General features: G+C 42.7%; 1 protein-coding gene across 5 annotated transcripts in view; it reads right to left on the reverse strand.

Moving 5' to 3' along the window:
- Positions 1–25,594, reverse strand: part of CDYL (chromodomain Y like) — a 241,451-nt gene that overhangs the window by 49,145 nt on the left and 166,712 nt on the right. For 4 of the 5 annotated variants that reach the window (XM_053904938.1, XM_019419858.2, XM_053904939.1 and 1 more), the window contains one exon: positions 22,951–23,617. In XM_053904938.1, the coding sequence (XP_053760913.1) occupies positions 22,951–23,617 (667 nt within the window). The remainder of the gene's footprint in view (positions 1–22,950; positions 23,618–25,594) is intronic. The other variant, XM_019419860.2, reaches the window with a different exon arrangement.

A 25,594-nucleotide genomic window follows, 5' to 3' on the forward strand; every position in this document is an offset into this window, starting at 1 on the left:
ATGTGCACTTCCTGTGTTGCTACTGCTAGGCAAGTGCCCTCTGTATCGTGGCTGGCCATTACATCGTATCAGGAGCTCCTCCGAGGACAGACTAGCCCAGCACACCTGCCCTTTAATTCAGGTACCAAGAGGTGTTAAGTACAGACACCCCTCAGGGGGCTGGTTCCCTCTTTGTGGAGTTGGATGTGTGAGTGGCGCATCACCTCAAAAGGTCAGCGCTGAACAAAAAAGCCTCATCCTTCCACCATTACTCTCTCCACACAATAGCATAACTAACTCTTCAGGGTCTTCTGATGATAGGGAAATGTTCCTGTCTTTTTATATTATTTGCATGATAAGCGCTATACTTTGCATATGCCACTCTGCTAAATAGAAAGCTTTAAAAAATGGCATTTAAAAACCCTGAGATAATTCTTAAGTAATAAGGAATAGTGTCAAAGACTATAACCACACTGCAGAGATTTTCTTTCATTTATAGTCAGCGATCAATGTCAAAATGTCAAATGGTTCACATCATGTTTCTACTTCACCCCCATTCACCATACTGAAAAAAATTCAACCTCCTTACCCTGCCCTATAAAGCCCTGCATGATTCAGCCCCTATCAGCTCTTTCAACCAGCACTTTTGGTCTCTTCCTTTGATGAACAGGATGCTACTCCTCTCATAAGCATCCCCTGCAGAAAACAGATGACCCTCAAGGCCACATACAAATGATAATGGCCTGGAGTTGGCTGAATCAATGAGAGGTGGCCCTGTTATCCATTTATTCCCGGAAATAATGGATCAGATCAAATTCTCCAAAACCAAAGCCAACATTTTTCCTAATGGTCAGAGGGGAAAAAAAAATCTCCATATTGGAAACAGGCTGAAGGCTCCAATAGGATGCCCACATATTACTTCAATGTCATGCTGGAGGCACTATGAGATGTGCCCATCAAAGATTATGTCCTTCTCTAGGGCTATGGTACTTTCTTTTGACTTATGAATTTAGCATTGATCAGGATATTCTATAACTCTGTAAGGAAGGCTAGATGTTAATTTCTGAAAACTCGATAGTGATGTACAATGAATAGCACTGCTTAGAGATACAAATGACAACCACTTAGGAGAAAAGGTTAGCTTTATGGCCCTGTAGGACATTAACGGGTTTTGCACTTAACCTTGTGACTATTCTAGCATTCCTTCAGTGACCACAGTCAGTGTCTTGAATTTTCTTCAAACCAACTTTACCATCATTTTGATTCCTGAAACAAATATTTGACATACATTCATTCTATATTTATGAATCAGATGTTTACTTTTTGAAAATCAATCAATCAATCAATCTACCTACCTATCTAGCAATGTGCAAGCAGGGGATGGACAGAGAAAGAGAATCTTAAGCAGGCATCTCACTGTCAGCACAGAGCGTGATGTGGGGCACTTTTTTAAAATCTTAATTTGACAGATGTCTCATAACAGCTATAGGTTTAAAACTAACAACACTATATACAGTAAGGTAACACAATTGGTAAGCTACTTAAGAAGTTACTTAAATTTAAATGGATTTTAAAAATTATGGATTTTATTTTTGCCTAAGGTGAGTTTTTAGAAACACCATCCTCTCTGACATGGAATGCTGAGGCCACAAGCTGTCATTTTTCTCTAGACCAGATACCCAAATTGCTTGGGTAGATGCCTTCAGTCACAAAGACTGCCCTTTAAGAAACAACCTCATGAACTTTATATTTATCGTGAAGACAGTGGTGTTCACTAAACCAGGCAAAGCTCTGCTTTGGGTCTTACAGCTGCCTGATTGTACTTGTACTGAGTGACACGTGTGTGTGCGTGCATGCATACAAGTGTGCATGTGCTCTATGTGAATCTGATTGACCGTCTCACTCTCAGGATATGCTAGCGAGCAGCTTGAGGCCACATTTGTGGCCCACTGGCAATGTTCAGTGTCATGGCGCATGTTCTCTGCATTACCCTACTCTTGGCTTCATCATGTTTTAGTTTCCATTTGTCCTGATGTCTTTACTGGGAAGAAGAAAAAAAAACAACAACCCTGTAGTTCCAAGCTGTAAACCGCCTTTTCAAGTTGTGTATAAATCACCAGAATCACTCCACTATAACCTCTTAGACCTTTGCTCATGCTTTTCTTTTATTTATTTATTTATTTATTTATTTATTTATTTATTTATTTATTTATTTATTGCTCATGCTTTTCTACCTACACCACCTCTCCCAATACAGCTGCTGCTTAACAAAACCCTACTAATCCTTCCAGGTCTATGGAGACACCTTTTCCCTCCTTCACCAAGCTTCTGTTGATCTCAAGCAGACACACTCTCAAATCACTTACAGGCATCTGCACACTGCCTTATGTCACAGCTTCTTCTGTAACTGGATTCTCTTCATCCCAGCAAACACCAGCTCTTGGGAGATAGAGACTAGTCACATTTACGTCACCTGCTGAGCCTTGTAATACATGGCACACAGTATGCAGGGTGCTTAATAAATCAAGTTGAGGGAAGAAAGCAGAAAGTATAAAGGTAAATGGTCACTAAATACGGAGCATTCATTCGTTAATGAGCACCTCCTCTGGCCAGGACAGAGATAATCTGGTGGAAAAAAGACAAGGAAATCAGAATGACCACTGAACAAACTTGAGCAGATAGCCACTATATGGGGGTGAATAAGTATTTACAGTGTCTGATCTCCAGCAGCTTACACTAATAAACACAGTGAGTATGCAAGTAGAACTCTGGATGATGTTAGAAAGTCATAGAACATAGACGGTCTACTTTAGACATGGGGGAAGGAGTGTTGGAGATCAGGGAAGGCTTCTTGGGGCAAGTGCCAGCAGCCGAGGCCAGGAGGGTAAGGAATTCACCAGACACTGAAACAGAAGTACACGTGCAAAATCCTGAGGAAGGAGAGAACTTGGTAAATTCCAGAAACTGGAGGAAGCCTAGTGCACTTGAAGCCGATACAATGAAGAAGCAAACCTTGGGGCATTCTGTAGATCACAGTAAGAAGTCTGAATATGATCTAAAGTACAAGAAAGATATTTAAACAGGATATTTAATATACGAATTATATCTCCAAAAATCCTTCCGGTGACTAAGTGAAAAATGGATTGAAAAAAGACAATTAGAAAGACACCTGTCACCCAGACTAGGTGGCGACAATGGCCAGAGGCCAGGGAAAGAGACGGATGCTGGCATACTTGGTAAGGAACAGGGTGGTATGGTGACAGGCTGGGTGGTGAGGATGAGGCAAAAGGGGCAGGCATGGACAATCTGTGGCCTCCAGTTTGAGCTATTAATAGATGCAGGCAGCACTCACTGAGATGGGACAGACGAGTTCCCTGTTCTCAGGGAGGCCTCCCAGGAGGCCAAGAATTAACTCAATTGTTTACAATGCTCATGGTAAACACACTCACACTTTGCCATGCTCAAGAAGAAACTCATCACTTTAAGAAGTCTATTACAATGATAGAAGTAATGACATGATAAATACATCTTCTTCTCCATTTTACATACTTGCTTCTCCTCCCTTTCTTGATGGGTTCCTTTACAAGATTTTCTCATAGAACAACAAGACAAACGTTTTCCGATGACTGAGAAACCGGTCTCATGGGTGGGGGTCATGAGGAGTGAGGTGTGTCTGGGATGGTAACCATTGGCCCGTGCATACTTTAACACTCCACCTCTGGTGCATGGGTGTGGACATTTGAGCCCGTATCTCTCCATGAAGCATAGAACCTTTTGTGGATTAACCAGGTAAGCAGAGCCCAGTAAAGAATGGAGCATCTAGACAGACACAGGACGTGACCACATGTCCTGAGAGTAGAACTCCTAACATAAGTATCACAGCAGTGATTAAAGACGCACAGTGCACATTTCCATGTGGATGGAAAAAGATGCAGGTTGGAGGATTTGGCACAGGGCTATGTGTGGGCTACTGATGGCCCTGCCAGAAGTAAAGTTTCATTTCATTATGGATGGAGGGGAAAAATGAGGAAAGACTGTGGTAGGCTCACAGGTCAGACACTGTTTTTTAAGTAACACTTAAGAGTAGCAGAGGATTTTATGCTTCAGCAAACAGAGCTGCAATCTTGGAGAGCCAAGGATGAAGGCCAGCTGGTCCACAATTCCAGGGTGTGCCACTCACACCAGCCACCACCACTGCAGGAAAACAAGGCTCTGAAGTTACAGAATCCTGGACCGCAGTAAAAGACAGTCATCAAGAGCTGCCCCCAGGGTTCTCGCTGAGTGCTGTCACTAAGTAGCTAGCTTCATCTGCAAAGTTAAAAGCCTAAGCAAACTAGACTGAAATTAAATATCTCCTAAAGCAAATTTCTAAGACAAATATCTGGCTTTAGTCCAGATTAGCATTCTCAAACTAGGGTCCTAGGACATGCTACGAGTCTATGCCATGAACAACAATTTTTAAGTCCTACACTTTCACCCTACTGATCACCTATAAGGGCTGATGGCCTGCCATGTGGCTTCCATGCTCCTTTCCCACCAGGTGTAATCCGGCTGTTGCCAACGATGGCATTCTTCAGCTGTGATTCTGAACTGGCCTTCCATGACAATCACTGAGGAGGGACCACATCCGTCTCTGCCAGTGAGCTCAGGTATTCATAACGTGTAGCCAGGATGAAGAACTGTGGGGACTTGTAACAAAATATTCCTCCAACTGGGGTAGAGGTATTTTCTCAAGGGTGCTCCAAGCATTTGGCCTTTAGAGAGGTCCCCACACTGTGCCCATTGAAGAGTGATGGCCCCTGAACCCCATGACAACAGGCAGGGGCGTTTATGTGTGTTTTCAATTGTGGACACCTACCAGGGTGGCAGGGAACTCAGAGCTCAAGACAGAGCCACACTACAGAACTGACTATTCACTTTACAAAGACGTTTTGGCTTAACATTAGAATCACATGTCAAAAAGCAAGAGATCAAGAGAGAACGTTTAACGCATTTTATAGATGAGGACAAAAGCTACTCAAAGGGCAAGACAGAAAACTGACCTTGACACAATAGACTCAAAGTATAAAGCAAAACCTGAAAGCCAGAACTTGCGAGGTTACATAAATACAGCATAAAAAACAAGACAGTAATTTTAAAACCCAGTTTTGAGCATCTAGGACTACTTCAAAACTATACTCGAGCCAAATTCCAGTAGTCAGTTTTTCTGTCAGTTCTTCCAGAAATCAAGGAAACAGACATCAAAACTGCCATGGCTTTTTCTACATTTTCTGACAGCCTGTGCTTTCTGTACAGAGCATCTTGGTGATACCCTGTCTCTCCAGTAATCCAGCTCTCAGGGGCCACCACCTGACTTACTGGAGCCCCCGTTTCCAATGTGAACGTATTCTACTCAGTGATGTGTGCAACTCTGAAGACTGTGGCAATGTGCCGCCCTGGGCGGTCACTGGATCTCACAGATGAAAGCAGCAAGAAAACCCAGGGTGTAACTGCTCATTAAATAAATGCACATTAGAAAATCCCTTGTGAAAACTGGATAACTCTGCAAGTGGAAAATTTACTAGGGCAACCCTTCTTACCCCAAACAAAACAAGAACCCGACTGAGGCTATTCTCACACCCCTCCACCTCATCTGTGATTATAAAGCTGTGGTGCTTTTGTCCCATCAAGGGAGCTTCACTGGAAAAACCGAAGCACAAATTTGTGATAGGAAAAGGCAACACGTGTTGTTCCACTTTCCCTTCAAAGTCCATAAAACTTTGAATTCCAGGAATCCGAAATCTTGTACCCACAGCCACGCTCTGTTGAGATGTCACATGTTCTAAGGCTGGTGCGGGCCAGGTGGCCCTGTCCCTTTTCCTCGGCCCCTACACTTGAGCCACTGCTAGGAAGACACAGGAGGTGGCGACGCTGGGCAGCGCTCACTCAGCTCTCTGGCAACACAGCAATTAAACAGCGTGAGCCTCTGTAATCACGTTGCTAATGTTCACATTACATTTTCATAGTGTTCCTACAAAACCAAAATGTCATTTAACCTTTAGAGGTAATGCCAAGTTATAGGAAACAGCTACCATGCTTTGCTGAAGAGTACCATCCAAAGAAGAAAATACTACAATTATAATCCCAGCACAGAATATATAATTTAAAACTATATCAGCAAGATGAAAAATAATCTCTGTCCAGTTGAAGAGCTTCAGTTAACAATGCGTGTTGCATTTAATAAAAGTCACAACACATATCCATGTGACAAGTGGAGTGTTATTTACTGGACAAAATGCAGAACCCTCCCTCTATTAGAGATATAAAACAATTAAAATTGAGGGGTCACCTTCTCATATTCCAGGTCATGTTACTATTCGACTTTAAAATTTAATTAGAACCAATGAATTTTTTTTAAGGCTCCAACCACGGTAGAGACACAGGATTCCCATGATTATGACAGTTAACACTAGATTAAAAACAGAACTACCCTATGACCCAGCAATTGCACTACAAGGAATTTATCCAAAAGATACAAAAATGCTGATTCAAAGGGGCAACATGCAACCCAATGTTTATAGCAGCGCTATCAACAATAGCCAAATTATAAAAAGAACCCAAATGTCCATCATCTGATGAATGGATAAAGATGTGCTATATATATACAATGGAATACTACTTGACAATAAAAAAGAATGAAACCTTGCCATTTGGAACAACGTGGATGGAACTAGAATGTATTATGCTAAGTGAGATAAGTCAGTCAGAGAAAGACAGATACATATGACTTCACTCATATGTAGAATTTAAGAAACTCAACAGATAAACATAAGGGAAGAGAAGGAAAAAATAAGATAAAAACAGAGAGGGAGGCTAACCATAAGAGACTCTTAAATACAGAGAACAAACTGAGGGTTGCTGGAGGGGAGCTCAGTGCGGGGTAGGTGGGGGGGTTAAACGGATGATGGGCATTAAGGAAGGTACTTTTCAGGATGAGCACTGGGTGTTATATGTAAGAGATGAATCACTGGGTTCTACTCCTGAAGCCAAGACTACACTGTTAACCACCCTGAATTTAAATTTAAAACAATCATTAAAAAGAAAGAAAGAAAAAAGATAACTTTGGTGGCAGCATGACAATGGATTGGATGGAAAGAGAAAAATGAAGGAAGAGACGGAGAGAAAAAGGAAGGGAGGAAATTAGCTAGGTACTATTTACTAAGATTTTAATAATTGCCAACACACCAGATTCAGCAACTTCCGCTGCAAGAACCCAGACGGTAACAGTGGAATTGAAGAGAAGGCACCCACAAATTCTTAGAAGGTAGGATCAATTAGGTGTGTAATGACTGGTTTGATGTGGATGGTGAAACAGCAGGAAGTCTTGATGAAAAAAAATCTGTTTTGGGGTGCAAAAAAAAAAAAAAAAAGAAAAAAAAGAAATGGTCCTTTGAGACTGAGGACAACGGTCTTCAATGTAAGGTGTCCGACATGTAGAAGCCAGAACTGGGGAAGTGGGGGCTCCTCAGCATGAAGCAAGTTTTAGGTCTCCACGTCCTGCAGTTGTAACCCCACTGGGGCCCAAGCCCTCTCTGGTTTATTCATCAAAAACAAATGTCACGTACTGGCACAAAAACAGACACTCAGATCAATGGAACAGAATAGAGAACCCAGAAATGGACCCACAAACATATGGCCAACTAATCTTTGACAAAGCAGGAAAGAATATCCATTGGAATAAAGACAGTCTCTTCAGCAAGTGGTGCCGGGAAAACTGGACAATGACATGCAGAAAAATGAACCTGGACCACTTTCTTACACCATACACAAAAATAAACTCAAAATGGATGAAAGACCTAAACATAAGATAGGAAACCATCAAAATCCTCGGGGAGAAAGCAGGCAAAAACCTCTTTGATTTTGGCTGCAGCAACTTCTTACTCAACACGTCCCCAGAGGCAAGGGAAACAAAAACCAAAAATGAACTACTGGGACCTCATCAAAATAAAAAGTTTCTGCACAGCGAAGCAAACAATCGGTAAAACTAAAAGGCAACTGACAGAATGGGAGAAGATATTTGCAAATGACCTATCAGATAAAGCGTTAATATCTAAAATCTATAAAGAACTTATCAAACTTCACACTCCAAAAACAAATAATCCAGTGAAGAAATGGGCAAAAGACATGAATAGTCACTTCTCCAAAGAAGACATCCACATGGCCAACCAACACATGATAAAAATGCTCAACATCACTCATCAGAGAAACACAAATCAAAACCTCAATGAGATACCACCTCACACCTGTCAGAATGGATAACATTAACAACTCAGGCAACAACATGCTGGCGAGGATGTAGAGAAAGACCATCACTTTTGCACTGCTGGTGGGAATGCAAACTAGTGCAGCCACTCTGGAAAACAGTATGGAGGTTCCTCAAAAAATTAAAAATACAACTACCCTATCACCCAGTAATTGCACTACTAGGTATTTTATCCAAGGGATACAGGTGTGCTGTTTCGAAGGGGCACATGCACCCCAATGTTTATAGCAGCGCTATCAACAATAGCCAAAGTATGGAAAAAGCCCAAATGTCCATCGATGGATGAATGCATAAAGAAGACGTGGTGTGTATGTGTGTGTGTACACACACACACACACACACACACACACACACACACACACACATTCATACATAGAGTGGAATATTACTCAGCAATCAAAAAGAATGAAATCTTGCCATTTGCAACTATGTGGATGGAACCAGAGGGTATTATGCTAAGCAAAATTAGTCAGAAAAAGACAAATATCATATGAGGACTTTAAGATACAAAAAAGATAAACATAAGGGAAGGGAAGCAAAAATAATATAAAAACAGGGAGGGGGGGACAAAACATAAGAGACTCTTAAATACAGAGAACAATCAGAGGGTTGCTGGAGGGGTTGTGGGAGGGTGGATGGGCTAAATGCGTAAGGGACATTAAGGAATCTACTCCTGAAATCATTGTTGCACTATATGCTAACTTGGATGTAAATTAAAAAATAAATTAAAAAAAAAGGAAAAAACAAAACAATACAAAATGTCCTGGCCTTCCCTTTATGACTTCAAAATAATCCAGGGAGGGGTGCCTGGGTGGCTCAGTAGGTTGAACATCTGACTCTTGGTTTTGGCTCAGGTCATGATCTCATGGTTCATGTGTTTGAGCCCCGCCTTGGGCTTGCTCTGATAGCTTGGGGCCTGCTTGGGATTTTCTCTCTCCCTCTCTCTCTGCCCCTCCCCTGCTCACGCTCTCTTGCTCGCTCTCTCTTTCTCGCTCAAAATAAATAAATGAACTTTAAAAAGAACCCACCAAAACCCAAAATAATCTAGGGATTCATTCTTCCCCACAGATTGCTTCTAAACCCAACCCCCTCAGAATTCAGTATGTCACTGCCAAAAAGGTACTGAAATACTGCCCTCCTTGGTGACAGAGCATGCTTTTCAAAACTAGCTGAGCACTTCAGGGGACAACCTAGGTCTGTCTCACAAGAGGAGAGCCCAGCATCCACAGGCGCATCACACATCCCAAGTACTCAGACTCATGACCTGCCCTGACATGTGGAACACCGAGCTGTCAAAGATTAAGACAGTCCTGTAAGGTCACAAAAGACTCCAGGTGGCTTAATATTCTTAATCAAGTCATGAGGGGATTGGTGAGGACAGAAACTCATGTTTTAGTATCCCAATCATTCATACCGACTTCGATAAGACACCATCATTTTTATACCCATGCTAATGGGTCAGCTATGTGCTTATCCAACTTTTACTTCTGAAATTCAGGTAATGCTGGGTGGTGGTGCATCTCAGGCTGGCTACAGAGCTGTTAACTTCCTGCAGTTGTAACTGAGGATGGGGCGCAGCTCACAGGGGCACAGCTGAAGACCCAGGGGTTGAGGAGATCTGCCAGTAACTAACGTCCCTATCTCAGTGTGCAGGAGGTGTGGCAAATATTCCTCAGCTCGGAGGTGGAGGAGGACTATCTACAGTGCACAGCCTCACTCTAAGTGGCTTACACAGTGGTTAAGTACAAGGTGCAGTTGTGCGACAGGGAACAAATTTACGTATTTTGCCTCCCCTTGCTGTATATACGTAACTAAGAAGGTAAACTGCAGACAGAAAGGAGAGAGGGCTATGACTGAGATAACTGGGCACAGAGGAAGATGTCTTCAGGTATCTTGAGAACCAAATGTGCTCCCATTAAAAAAATATTTTTAAGCACAAGAAACTCTTAATTAATGAAGTAGGAAGGGCAGACCAGATGTTATCATAAATAAACTTGATGCTAAAGTGTCACCTTCTCAAAGGTGGGGAGGGCAGTGGCATGGAGAACCGAAGAGCAAATACACAGTTCAGAAAATAACCTGGAGGAAAAAATACTTTAGGTTAGGATTTAAAGTGTTTTCTTAATATTTCATATTTTGAATGCTTCGGCACAGCCTATTTATGGCCCTAGACTGAGAGGCAATTACATTAGATCCTTATCACTAGGAGAGATGGGTATTTACTACAGGAGGGTAATTACTTTTTTTATAGAGATAGTTTATCTCATTAGATGTCATCATTTCAGGAAGAATAGGTCTGCACAAGGATTAGTTCATTCTAATAGTCTGGTGTACTTCTCTGGCCTTGAGGAATCTGCCCATAACCCTGGGGCTGAACTCAACACCGTGGCCTGGACCAAGAGCACAGTATGACTCCATCCATTCTTGGACCATGTCACCCATGACTCTGGTAGGGAGGCAGTTTTACCAATGTAGCTACTTTCTCTCGTCAACTACAGTGCCATTCAAATAATCCCTAGAGTCGGGAACAAGGCTCCTTGGTGAACACTGATCCTAGCAGGACTAGAAGTCAGCGGCTGTATTTTATTGAGCTCCGAATGATCAATGCAGCACAGTGCCTGGCACACAGTGAATGTTCACTAAGTGCATGATAAGGAGGCATGGAGCTTCCAGAAACTCCCCTGTGCACAGGTGGCTGCTTGTAAGAGAACAGTTGGAACGTATTCAAACAGAAGTTAAAAGCAAGTTTAAAACACGCCTTAAAACCAGAGGAAAAACTATTTCAGGAACTCAGAAGTCACCAAAGATAGTTAATCAGGAGCCAGTAACCATGCTTAGAGCCAAATAACATGAAACAAGTACAGCCAGTTCCAGTCGTAGGGGCCAGAGCCATGGACAGTGGGAGACGTGAGGTGATCTGGGAGCCCTAGTGGACTCAAACTCCTTGGAGAAAGTGAATTAGCAGCTTTCTTGTTCCCTGAGCACCCAGGAAATGGCAAGCAGTTGTACACATTTTGCAGTAGATGGTGTGCTCTTTTATCATTGCATTTGTCTGGTGAAGTTGAATGAACTCTTTACTAGATTTTGCCCTGATAAAACAATATTGTATTAATTTTATTACATAATTAAGATGGTAACTTTGAAATTCAATAATATCAATGAAACAGTAATTATGAAGAGACATGTTAGGATGAGCCACAAAGGAGGAAAAGCCTTTTATCCACTTCCCACTTCTGGCGGCCACCTATCATGAGGCAGGGAACAGAAACCCTGGGATGAAAGTCTTGATTCTTATTCTCAGGAAGCTCCCTGTATGCTGGGGACATAGCTGTAAACAGGAGCGTGTTGGAGCACCTGGTTGGCTCAGTGAGTAGAGCATGTGCCTTGATCTTGGGGTCATGAGTTTTAGCCCCATGATGGGGTAGAGATTAAACAAAAATAAAAAAAATATAAGAGGAGCGTGTTGACTCTGCTTAAAAGGACATGTGCAAGTAGAGCAGGGCAGGGGAACGGGGCAGCCTGCTGACCTTGACTGATTTGGAAGAAGGACTCCAAGTGCCCAGGCAGCAGGGGATGGCCCAGCGCAGCTGCAATCCCTGAAGGATGGCCTCCGGCCCCAGCTGCTGTTCTGTCAGCACTCTCCTGATGGCCTGGTGCAACAGACAAATATCCTTCTGCATATGGGTGGCATGGCAGGTGGTCTTAGGGGCTGTGCCACGTAAAGGCTGGGAGAAGAACAGCCACAAAGGTAACTGAAAAGAAACAGCCAGAAAGGTAAAAGGGGAACAAAAACAGTAGTGCTCCAGAAACAGGTATTTTAAAAACAAAGATGAAGCAAGAAGTGTTGGGTTGAGGAGGTCAAGTGTTGGTAGGAGAGCAAAATGGTGCAGCAGTATGGAGGCTCCTCAAAATCAAAAATAGAATTACCATATGATTCAGCAATCCCACTTGTGTGTATTTATCCAAAATAATTCAAAGCAGGATCCTGAAGAGATATTTATAAGCTGCAGCATTATTCACAATAGCCAAGAGGTAGCAGCAACCCAAATGTCTGCGGACAGGTGAACACATAAAGAAAATCCCGTAATAGGCTGCAACATGGATGAAGCCCCAGGGCATTATGTTAAGTGAAATAAGCCAATCAAAAAGGACAAACATTGTACGATTCCCACTCATATGAGGTATCTAAAGTAGTCAAAATCACAAAAGTAGAAAGTAAAATGGTGTTTGCCAAGGGCTATGGGGGAATAGGTGAGGGAGCATTAGTGTTTACAGGGTACAGAGTTTCAGCCTAGTAAGTGAAAACGTTCTAGAGCTCTGCAGCACAGCAATGTGAATACACTTAGCGTTCCGGGTCTACACATTTAAAAAACATTTAAGACTGTAACCTTAAGGTTTGTGTGTTTGTTGCCACAATTAAAATGAAAACAAAACAAAGACGTGGTGATCGTATTAACTGTGGCTGGGACTGGGGTGCCTGGCTGGCTTAGTGGGTTAAGCATCCAACTCTCGATTTTGGCTCAGGTTGTGATCTCACCGTTCATGAGCTCCAGCCCTGCGTTGGGCTCTGCGCTGACAGTACAGAGCCTGTTTGGGATTCTCTCTCTTCCTCTCTCTCTGCTGCTCCCCGTTTGCTCTTTCAAAATAAATAAATAAACTTAAAAAAAAATGTGGCTGGGAGTGGCCTGTTCTGATGAAGACAAGCACCAGATCCAGTAAGTGGAGGTGGCTGTGGCCCAGAGGCTAAGAACACCTGTTCACAGAGCAGGAGCCACGCTGGGGGTGGCTAAAAGGAAGCGTGACCTAAAAGGAAAATGAGAATCAGGGTGGAAACAAGCATAGCCCTGAAGAAAAGGTGTTCATGAATTCTAGTCCCTTCACTTCTTTCTGCCTGGCATTCCCCATAAAACGGACATGACTTAACAGTCCTAGTAACACATGGGTGGAGTGAACCCACCACACTGTGAAAATTCGGTAAATGGCAGCCGTGACTATGATGAGTGAGGAGGCTTTCATGTGGAGCCTGGTCCTCTGGGGGTGATGGCCATGCTGGGGTGAGAAGGAAGGGCTGTGACCCTGAAGCCTGGGTCTCTGGGGAATGCTGACATAGGACCAAGAGGCTGGTGAATCAGTGAGGAGGAAGGAGAAGGAGTCAGAAAACACAGGCCTCAGCACAGAATCTTCTTCATCGGAGTCTGGAGGAGGATGACCGGCCCCCCCTCCCCAAGCCTGGCAGCACTGGGGATGAGCTCTCTCTGCTCCTGAGGCCACAAGGGAAGGCAGAGGACCAGCGAGCAGGGCAGGCTTCTGGTTTCAGGGAGGCGAATGGGAAATCCTCTTTGAGGAGGTTGAGAACTTGACAAAGACAGAGCTATGAAATGCTGCAGGTGTGCTACTAAGTTGGGGGCAGCGGACAAGGGGGCAGAAGGCAGTTCGACTAGGAAAAAGGACAGGAAAAGGCTGTAGGGCTTCCTCAGAGGCTGTAGCTTGGGAAGGACAATGAAGAATTGCACAGAATCACACAGCGAGCTTGTTTGCATCTCAAAATGACCAAGAACCTAAGGCACCGGAAAGGCTCCACTGGTCTGAAGCTCATTCTAGTGACACTGAGCCCCAGAAGTGAATAAATTTGGGTGCGGGGCCCTACTTATTGGGCGTAAAGTCGCCTCCTGGATATTGTTATATAGAGCAAAATTATTCACTGGTAGTTTTAAAAGATGTTCTGCACCATTAACCTACAGATGTTTTCTTCGGTTTTCCCAGCTCCAAGAATCACATATCATTCTCTATTTGCAAGCAAGCTCAAAACTTGCCTTGGCCCTTAATTCCTTGGCAGTTTCTCCCAACCACCCTCACAGACCTTGTTTCCTCTTCACACAAATCCTTTTTAGAAGACAGACGCTACTGATGAAAGTAGAAGTGAAAAAAATTGCTCAAACAACTCATTCACTCCCATACAAATGTTAATTAAGCACCTATTGTATGTAAACAATGGGAGTAGACAATGTAGGAAATTTTAAAGGAGATTAAAATGTTTGCTACAATGCTTTCCCATTCTACTATCTGAAGTTTTATTGAGTTTGTCTTTCTGTTCTGGATCTTTCTCTGGATTTCTTCTGCCAGATTTTACTTTCTCAGAGATTCCTCTGAGGAATCAGCTCTCCTCTACCCAGCCTCGGTAGGTGTCCAAGCCACTTGAGATAAGACTTCACCCAAAGCAAAAGCACCTTGGGGAATAGGACTCCTTAGTGTCTTCTTTCAAGAGGCCCCTAATAAACTGACAAACACAGCCTTTCCTCATTTGTAATTAAGAAATATGCCTTGTAAACGGTGACCTACCAAATTAGGAGGACATACACACAGTGCCTAGTGCCCCCAAACACAGGGCCCTAACAACTACAAAGGAAGAAGAGCACACAGTTACACACAAAAATAGAAAATGAAAAGGCAAACACAGAGTTCGTTCTTGTAAGCAACACCTAGGTGTATTGGGAGACGACACCATGTTCAGTTTGAGAGGACTACCCAAAAGCTACAACATGGACTGAAATGATCACTATTCATTTACTATTCAATATTTAACAGCCATGATATTCTGTAACCTAGGGAAGCGCTGTTATATTTTAAGGGTACTCAGTAATCTTAATTGTGTTGTGATTGTCAAAAGCTCAGTCTCTACTTTCACCCTTACTGTTAATAGCCCTGGGTTTCCCTTGGGCAACCAGAGTGTGGATGAAGCTGATCTCTCCTGGAACTTCGGGAAAGAGAAGAATTTTCTGCCTGGTTTGCTGAGAGGGTTAGGATGCCAGCTAGAACTGTGGATGGCACGTGCCTTCCCTGTGGGGAGGGTTTGCATGAATGCAGCCAAGAGAGCCCACAGGGGGAGAGGGCATGGATCCATTCAGGCAATGGGTCCAGCTGTGCCTGGGACTTGCTCACCTGAGCCAATATATGGCATTTTTGTTTGCCTGTTTAAGCCAATTTGAGTTCAGCTTCACTTGACAGAGAACAAGTCCTGTGATGTAGTTCTGGCAACAGGGTGAATTAGGCTTATAAAAAAATCCCTTTTGCCACTGTGACACAGAAGAACTGAAGTCAGGAGTGGGTTATAATATGGACCTTCTGTCCCACCAACTTGCTGAGTGATTTTGTTTTTTACCAAATTCCTTTTTCTTTCACAACCAGGCTCATCTATAAAATAAGCATTCTCTGAAAGAGGGAGAATAATGTTAGAGGGACATAGAAGACAGAGCAAAGGCAACAGAACAGCATGTTTGGAAAGAAGACCAGACAGCCAGTACACTGTGTATCCATAGCTGCTCTTGCCCCTACAATACAGGATGTCATTAGAGGAATATTCCAGAAGGCTAGTACCCTGCTAAAGACAACAGCAATAAAAATGGGAATACAGAAGACAAGCGGGATTTGTATCAGGTGTTCAATCCTCTTTTAACAAGTATCAACAAGAACAAGTATTTTCAAAAATAGGAATTTCACTTGAATTGGGTGACTTTTTTATTCTGTCCTTGTGCCAGTCAGTTACAAAGTTCAGGAGGAGCAGGATTGCAGGAACTGGAGTCAGATTCTTTTCTGACATATGACCTAAGGGATCCAGATTTCATTTAAATTGTAAAACTCTAAGTTAATAAAATACACTTTGGTATATTAGAAACTGAGCAGGAACGATAAAATTAATGGGAATTAATTTGAAGTTTTCTTATTAAACTTTTGTAAGTATCTTAAGGCAGAGACCAGATGGCACTATTCATCCTAACCCCTGGCATGGAAGTTCTCAGTCCTTGAGTGGGTGCTGGGGGAACCAAAAGTCAGTGACCTCTTCTGAAATGCTCCCATTAGAAGTGTGAACTCTCCAGCTCAAACACGTGGAGATTAATGTGGTCCCTGGCAGAGATGACACACACATTCACAGTCTTCACGTTTTGAAAAGTTGGAACTGTGCACCTCCCCCCACTTCAATAGGCAAGAGAAAATATAAAGGGAATTAACAGAAAAGTAAGTACAAACAATTACAACCTGTGAAATCAGAATTTTCATGCTTTAAAATGAAAACCATGAGATAACAGTTTTCTACCTTAAATATCTGTCAGATATTGAAAAGCTGATTAAGAACAATAGGTAAATAGGCACTCACAATCTTTATAGCTTGTTTAGAGAGCAATTTGGCAACATCTAGCAAAATCTTTAATTACAGTCTTGTACTTTACTAGTGTTTACAACAGTGAGTCTCCAGCTAACATGCAAATGGCTCAGGAAAAAATGTATATGCACATACAGATATGTGAGTGTATAAACATCCACTCACACCCAGGGGAGGGAGAAAGTCAGTGAGGCAAACTGAAAACAACTGGTGAATGTGGATGAAGTGTATGGGTTCTTCTTTACTGGTTTTGCAACTTTTCCATAAATTTGAAATCATATAAAAAGAAAGACAAAACAATCAAGTTTAAAACTTCAAAGCAAGTGAGGTAGAGTCAGAGTCTTAAAATAGAGAGCTCTCCACAACATGATGTTAAATGAAAGAGGCAAATACCAGAACTTATAGGATTCCATACCAAAGGATGTGAATATGGAGAAGGTCTGAAATGACACATGTCAAACTATTAATGTTCCCTCTGAAGTAAATGGTATTCTGAGGGGAGGAGGTAATGGTAAACTGTCCTCTTTTGCTCAACGTACTTCTAACAACTTGTGTAAGAATTCATAATATCTATGTATGACTCAGGTTTAAGGCAGGAGGTGCATTAACATTTCTGCTGTTGCAGTGTCAATGAAATGTATTCATTTATGTGGAAAACACGCCCAATGTCTACCGCTAAGGTTCTCACTTCGTGGATGCACCCAGACACAGGGCCCTGCGCAGGCAGATGGAAATAACAGACACAGTGCTCTGTCACGATGCCTGAGGCCTTTACTAGGATCCTTATTAAGGGCAGGCCCTGGGATGCTAATCCAGTAAGTGTCCAGGCCCAAATGCCAAAGTGCCCCCTGCTGAGTAATACAGACACTGAATCACCACTAGGAGGTATGTATGATATCGTCACACAATAAATAGCCACAAATCAATTTAGAAGAATGAAGAAGGGCTATTTGCACAGATATGAAAATATATCTAAATGTATCAAAATTAAAAATAAAACCCTAAGTTGTAGAGCCATATGTCAGGTATGAGCCCATTGATGTATTTAAAAGATGTGCATGTATATATAATTTCTGGAAGGAAAAAACTGTTAACAGCAGTTATCTCTGGAGAGTAGGAGCAGGAGGTGGGGCTTTCTACTTTTCTTTTTTTCTTTGAAACATTTTAATTATTTTATAATGTTTTTCTGTCATTTAAAATTTCTAATTAGAAATATTTATTGAAAGAGTAACAAAAGTCTAAAGACAATTTCAAATCAAGATATATAAGGCTAATAAGCAGCCTCACGAGAGAACAGGAATCTAACTATAAAGAATCTAAAATATAAACAGAAGAAATTAGTTGTGTATTTTTATTTATTTCCCATCTTCCTCCATAAAAACCAAACTTAAAAGAAAGCACGGTACAGGGAAGGTAGTTGTGGAACTTTGGCAAGCACCAAAGCCACCTGGAGGGCTCGGGAAACAGACTGCTGGACCCAGCCGAGATTCTAGTTCGGGAGGTGTGGCGGGGGCGCAGGGATGAGCATTTCTAACAGGTCACCCAGATGCTGGGCACCACACTTTGAGAATCACTGGTATAGGAAAACATAAGAAAGTGGAAATGAAGAGCAAACACTAAACAGTCACAAGGGCTCTGAAGTAGGTTTGCTGGGTCACCCTTGCCCCAAGTCCTAACTGTCCTTGAACATACCATAAAACCCTGCAAGTGCAGGGGGAGGGGAAGTCTCCCCAGCAGCACAGACGCTGGGCAGGTGGGTCTCGGCTGCTCTTGCTGGGATGTGTGCTGGTCCAGAGCTGGCTGGGTTGATCCCTGAAACTTCTTAGTCCAGGTGAACTTGGCATATTCAATTCATTTTTACGTAAGATAGGAGACAGGATTACAAAAGGTGAGCTGATGTCTATGTCTAACGTCCTGGAAAGGCTCTATGTGAAAACAGCGGTCAAATTAGGTGTAAGTGAGAAAATGGGAAAAAATGAAAAAATTCCAGGACTGTGCACTCAGATTTGTAAGTCCCAAAGTGTCTGCCCCATTTCAATGAAATCCAAATTGGCAATAGTAGATGATGTGTCTGGATGTACTTCACACAAAACCGAACTCTGATCAATCAACCGATCTCCAAAGTCAGGCCCTTTCCATGGACCCATGGAAAAGGCCTGACTCACCAGACAACTGGCAAACGAAAGTACCCGTTCATTGAAAGGCCTTGGCTCTATGTCGATCGCAAATGGTTGCACATTTTTAATGTTTAGCCTTTGCTTTCGGAGTAGACATGTCCTATTGAGGCCCTGCTGAGCGGTTTTCTGCCACCGGTCTCCTGATTTCTTCCCTTTCTCTGACTTAAATTCCAATCTCGGCACAGAAATTGCAAATGGCCCTGGGGGACCGGGGGCCTCTTCCAAGGGTGGAGCTATTGATTTGGTACAACATCTTCCCTGATAATAACAGAGAAGGGAGATAGATCATCAGGCTTCATATTCTTATTGAGAGGAACTTACACTCCAGCTCCTCAGAAGAAGCCATATTTTCCTAAACAACTGCTCCTGGGAGCCTCCTTCAATAGAAATGCTCACAGAATAAAAGACTTGAGGCATGTTAAGGTACTTCCCCGCTTTCCTCCTGAATCTGTTGGCTCTGACTTCATATCCATCAACTTCTAAGCAATTACACTGATCAGGTTTAGACCTCATTTTTTAAAATGTGTGCTAACAGTATTTTCTCAAATGTACAATGATGATCAGTTATACATTTGAATTCACAAAAGAACAAAGTAACAATAATCCAGTTTATAAAAGCAATTGCTTCTTTCGTAGGATTAATTCGTTAGGCAATTAAAAGACCAAGAAAATACTATCATTAACAAAGAGTAGAAAGAAGGCAGCCACATCACCTAAATTTAAGATTTTTTCATATTTCTGAGTGAAGCAATATAGTCATCTTTTAAACCTGTTTCACACTTAAAACAGTTACAAGCCACATATACATATGGTTATTCTGTAAAAGTAATCGTGTGTGTTAAAATTCTCCAGAAACATTTACTCTTTTGGTTAACAGATATTTAAATATCTGTTGTGTTTGGTGGCAAAAAATATCCCTCATACACACATGATTAATGTTTTGAATAAGAGATGATTCATTCCCCAGTGACTCCATGAGTATCTGCTTCAATTAGTTTTAAAAAAACAAATCAGTTTTCTCATGTAGCTCTAAAATTAATGTGGAAAGTAAAAACAAACAACGACTTTAAGAGATTATGAGTGTAGACCAGCAAGCTGATGCGGCTTCAGTACTGCTCTCTCAGGAAAGAAACGCCCCAAGGGCGAGTAAGAGGTTTTCTGGGACGTTTCTGTGCTTGTGGCCTCTGTACCCTGTCATTTCAATAGCATTTCTTCCCTCACATCTAGTGTGATCTGGCGACAGGGCTGCCAAGAACTCACTATACCATCTTTGTCTTCCATGAGTACCCCTTCTACTGGACTCGTTCCCTGACAAACACCGGCAGCATGTGCTACGAACAGGCACTGCTCAGGACACGGGAGGATTCAGCCCTGGCAAAACCAGATCCCTTCTTGGAGCCTACTCGCCAGAGGAGGGAACAAAAGCATCTTTCTGCAAAGGAGAAGGGTGAAGAGAAGCAGAGGCACTCATCCACCCGAGCACCTGTCTGTAGGTGGCCATGCTGTCTAGGACACCACTTGCTTTTTGCCATCATGCTTCGCTCAGAAAGGACACTCCCACAGTAGGCTGTGGAGGGAGGAGGAGATGGTTCTTTTCCCTTTAAATCTTCAAGCCTGATTTAGATCATGGCCATTGGGGATGTCATTTACCACTGTTCTAAAAACATTCCTGAGCGGCTTCTATTCTTTCTCTGGTCTAAGTGTTCTCAACAGTATATAGGACTCAGGGTCAGGAGAGAAAGGAGGTCATGAGGGCCTTGGAAATACAGTGTTACTCCCGTCCCAATCAACCTGCCTACCTTCACAGAACAAGATAAAATAATTTGAGATTTTATGCTTACATATCCGTGGTGGTTTTAACCAAAGCCACCTTTATGGACATTTAAAAATTTTTTGACATGGGAATAGTAATAAAAAAGGAAGTCACTAACTCCTTATTTAAACTGAACCCAATATCCTCGTTTTATACAAAACTGAAGGCTTTGCTGAGGGGAGCCAAGCTTGCGTAACTGTGGTAAAAACAGAACATGGAAACTTAAAGGGTCAAAAAAGTTTTGAAAATCACGCCCCATCACCCATAAAAATGAATGTACACATAACTTTTGTGGATAAAGGGGAACCACAGATCTTCTAAAGTCTTTTGTATCCCTTTACTTTCCAAAAATACTGCCCTAGGACTGTGACTTCCTAGAGCAAGACTTAGCAAACTTTTTCTGTAAAGAGCCAGACTGTCAATTTTTTCAGCTTTGCAGGCCATACAGTCTCTGTCATAACGATTCAACTCTGTCCTTGACCATAAGTGCCACAGACCATAAGTGAATGAATGAAATGTGGCTGTGTTCCAATAAAACTTTATTTATGGACACAAAAATTTTGATTTCTTATGTTTTCACATGGCATTAAATATTATTCCTCTTGATTTTCCCAAACATTAGAAAGTGTAAAAACCATTCTTAGCTTGCAGGCCATATGGAAAAGGCAAGTGGGCTGGTTGCCAAGCCCTGCCCTTATCTGCTAGATAAGAGCCCAGCAGAGTGCTTGGCCCTGAGTAATCAATAGAGAAGTCTATGTTCCCGGTCTAGTGGAGGCAGCAAGAAATGGAGAGAACACAGGAGTAGGAATTAAGAAACATGTTCTGATTCTATCTCTGCCTTCAGTTCTCTCTGAACATCACAATCTCCTTGGACTCAGCTCCCCTCTCTGTGACAAGCAGCATGCACTCAGATGGCTGATAAAGTCTCTTCTGCTTCTGAACCTCTACGATCCTTCATTTACAACAACGTAAAAGAAAACTGGGTCTACGAGCAAGGCCAACAGTTCAGGAAGTCAGCTCGGTAAATAAGCTCATACAAGTTCCAGGCGAGGGCAAAACTCCTGGAGTAAGGAAGAAAAGCAGCATTTGGGTAAAGTGTGTTATCTGAAAGACACTAGCAAGATGGCAATTTACTGCCCCAAGGGAACCCCTGGATTTCCGTTTCCTCATTGCTACACAAACGTCTAAGCCAAAACTTTTTGATGCACCACAGCAAGATGGTTAGAGTGCCATCTCAGGTGAGCATTTCTCTTTGGAGGGAAATAAGCTTCCCTCTCGCTTTCTTTCATTCTACTAAGGGTGAGTTGGGGGAGACAGGCAGATAGACATGATCACAGTTCTGCTACACAGAGGGTGCGGGCAGCATAGGAGACCAGAGGACACAAAAGCAGGTGGGCCCTGCATCAGAGGCATAGTGGGAGGTCCCGGGGTGACTGAGGAGCAGGGGAGGCATGATGCTCCTGGCAGAGGACAGCAGGAGTGCCGACGTGGAGAGAGGGAGCTGAGAGGGCAGTGCGGGCCAAGCAGAGACTCAGGAGCACGCTTGCGAACTACAGCAACGGTGGTACGGTCAGACTGGTGGCGGGGATGCTCCTCCCATCCAATAATTATAGAAAATGGATGGGAACTGTCAAAAGGCAGGAAGCAGGGAGACCTGTGAGAAAGCTACGGCAGGTAAGAAGTGACTAGGGCCCCAAGTAAGGGAAAGCTAGTGGGGCTTACAGTAGAGAAATCCGTAACAGAATTCTATAATGATGGGTGGCTAGATGAGGCATGGGGGAAGCAAAGGGGATGGAAGCTGTCCGTGATAATCCCACCTGCACCATCTGAGAAGCTGGGGAGGCCATGGTTCAACCAACTAAGCTGCAGAATCCAAGAGCAGGAGTGGAAACAAAACAGGAAATACCACCCCAATTGAACAGACTCCTATTCTGTAAAAGGGACAGTGGGATCCGAACAGTTGACCATTACAGAGAACAAAAGCCCAAATCCTGAAGGTACATTGTACTTCCACTGAAAGAAATTGCTGGTTATGTAGATGGGTTAGCAAAATAAGGATCATGACTTCTAATCTAAGGATCATGACCCAATACAGGTCACACTCAGAAAATTCAGACGGACCCTGAACATGAGACTCAGTGTCTGAGATGCATAAATGTTCACAAACAAACTTGTTATAAAGGAAAACTACCGAGCATAACCGATTTAGAGCAAGACGCCTTTTAAATGGTGGTACGGTTTGTGGATGCACACTGAACGCATAGCGAGAGCCGATTTAAAACATAAATGCTAAAGGCTTCAAGTGAGGAAAGAGGCTGTGGCACCTCTCACAGTTCCAGTGCATGTCTGTTAGAAACAGACTGCAGGTTCCCCAGATTTTCATCGGCCTGTTCTCCGGACCAGGACCAGCATGTATGGAAGGAGCACCTACACACCTTGAAAAAGTCACCAGCATGCTGAGTAACAGCCCGTGGCCATCGACAGGGACGCTGCCCACTGAGCAGCTCACCTGGACACTCACCTTTTCCGTTAACAGCTAATCCCGTGGCCATGGCCGCAGTCACAGGGCCAGACACCTGAGGCACTAATGGATGTATTCGTGGCCTGCTCCCCATTCTAGCTCGCTCTGCACCAGGGCCCAGTAAAGCTCCGACTGGCTTTTCGGCGGCCACTTCTGGTGCTACTGTGTCCTCCTGACCCTGTTCGACGGGGTCCAGTTTCTCAGGGCTCTCATTCTGAAAGCCGTCCACTGCGGTCCTGCTCTTAATGGGGCTCTTAGGCACAAGTATCTTTATACCTGATTTTGCCAGGTCCATATTCTTCCGGTTTGAGAGAGATGGAGCTGTGTTTCTCCTGAACTTCTGGCTGGCAGCAAACAGCTGACTGTTTTTGGACTCGTGGTCTTTGCCAATCACTAGTGACTTAGGAGAGGTCTTGGAAAAGTTGCTGTTGGTGGACCTGGAGATCTGTTTCCTGGCATTGTTTGGAGAGGTCCTGTTTGTTCTGGGTAGTGTGCTTTCTTTCTGCTTTTCAGTGTGGCGTCTGTTAAAATCGTGGATGTACTCCTCACAGTTCACAAGGTGCTGCTCTGGTTCCCAGGTGTCATCCTCACTGTCATAGCCTTTCCACCGAACCAGATATTCTGTCTTCCCTTTTTTATTTTTCCTTTTGTCAACAATCCTTTCAACCTGTTTGTCAATAGAAAAGAAAGAAGTGTAAACATAACATCGGAAAAAAAGCACAGAGTTAATAAGGAAGCATCAAAAACAATAAAAAACACAACGGATAAGGAAAACAACCTTCTCTTCCCCATGCCGAACCATCTGAAAATCAGGAACAGAACATTTGGGATTTTAGCAGTTTTGCTAAAATCGAGTCAGACAAAATGCTAAAACTTTATGCCCAGAATATATTGAGGTACATTAGGTAGCTTATTTTTCTGTGATTCAAAGGGGGCTCTTTTAAAAATTTTTACATGAAACCTGGACCACCTGAGTTGGTTTTCAGTTACAACTGCACAGGATTTGTCACCTACAGCCTTCTGCCTGGTCATCCTTAGGGTACCGATGGCAGACACTCACACACTAGCTTGGCTGTGCTAAATGCAGGTAGCTACCAAGGGCCCAGGGCTGAGGAAACACAGTCAGCATTGGAAGCAGCATTAGAAGCACTTGGTTAAAACTGAAAAAAAGGTCAACAGACAATGTGATGCTCTATCGGTAACAAAACGGTCTGGAACAGTCAGTTATTTACTTTCAAATTTTGGTTTGAACTAATTTTATGCTAACACCTTCAAAGGAAAATGCTGTTAATCCTGGAATTTGATGGTCAATACATCTCATATCTTTTTTTCTTTTATTTATATTTTTTATTTTTTTGGGGGGGGGTTGGTAGCACACAAGCATGAATGAGGGAGAGGGAGATAGAGAATCTTAAGCAGGCTCCACACTCAGCATGGAGCCCAATGTGGGGCTCGATCTCATGACCCTGGGATCATGACCTGAGCCGAAATTGAGTTGGACGCTCAACCGACCAAGCCACTCAGCACCCCAATACATCCATATCTAGCTTATGAATTCACACAAATTTATGAATCTGCCTTGAAAGACAGTTATTATTATTGTAACCAATTCTACTACCTTAACATTCTTTATTTTAATTTAATTAATTTTGTTTTGATTTGTTTTAGAAAGACAGCATGTGTGAGCAAGTGGGGAAGGGGTAGAGGGAGTTAGAGAGAATTTTAAGCAGGCTCCACTCAGCATGGACCTCACTGCGGGGCTTGATTTCACAACCCTGGTATCATGACTTGAGCTGAACGCTCAAGTGACTGAGCCATCCAGGTGCTTCAGTACCTTAACATTCTTAAGTATAAATGGGTGATCTTCTATGACTTGCATAAATGAATATATTTGACATAATATCTCCCATGTTATTGAGGAAACACTGAGAATATGTTGTAATCTCTCTAGTTAGCATAAAAACCATCAGCCTGCTTCCCCAGTGGCAGCACGCATCTTTGTACCTTGTAGGGAGAGGCCTACAGCCATAGAGCAGCTCTTTAATTAAGGATGCAAAATCTAAGCCCATCAATTACCAAGAACATCAATAAATTTCTGGCAAAGTTACAGGTCAGGTCAGATGACTCAAAGGTATATTTAGTTCTCCAACATTCCAAAATAACAGAGGCTAATTTGGAGTACCACTATAGACACTTTTGGAGAATGGGAGAGTACCTTACCCATCATTCCCCCTACTCTTAAACTCCCCCCCCCCCCCCAAAGAACTCTCCAATGTCTACCTGGGATATAGGGAATTAAAACACCTAACTACAGAAAAGCCTAAAATTAAATACACATTATTGCTTCTGTGAAAAAAGGATTAAAAAAGAAAGGACTTGTTTCAGCAGGTGGCAGATTTCATGCCTAACAAATCTCCTCAGAGATAACTAATCATCTCTGTAGATTATTAACTAATAACTAATGTCCCATCTGCATATGTAAGTCCACACAGTCCACAAGATAGCATGGAAAGCTTTGAAAGTAATTCTCTTCCTGCTCCTTTGCTTGCCGAAAGTTATGTATAAAGGCTTAAGTACTTCCATATAAGTAAAAGACACATTTCTGGAAAATTCTACACAAATCAATTTCACAGCAGAAATAGCT

The sequence above is a fragment of the Panthera pardus genome, unplaced genomic scaffold (assembly GCF_024362965.1).
Source record: "Panthera pardus isolate Hobbes unplaced genomic scaffold, ASM2436296v1 HiC_scaffold_17, whole genome shotgun sequence".
In the NCBI taxonomy this organism is placed as follows: Eukaryota; Metazoa; Chordata; class Mammalia; order Carnivora; family Felidae; genus Panthera; species Panthera pardus.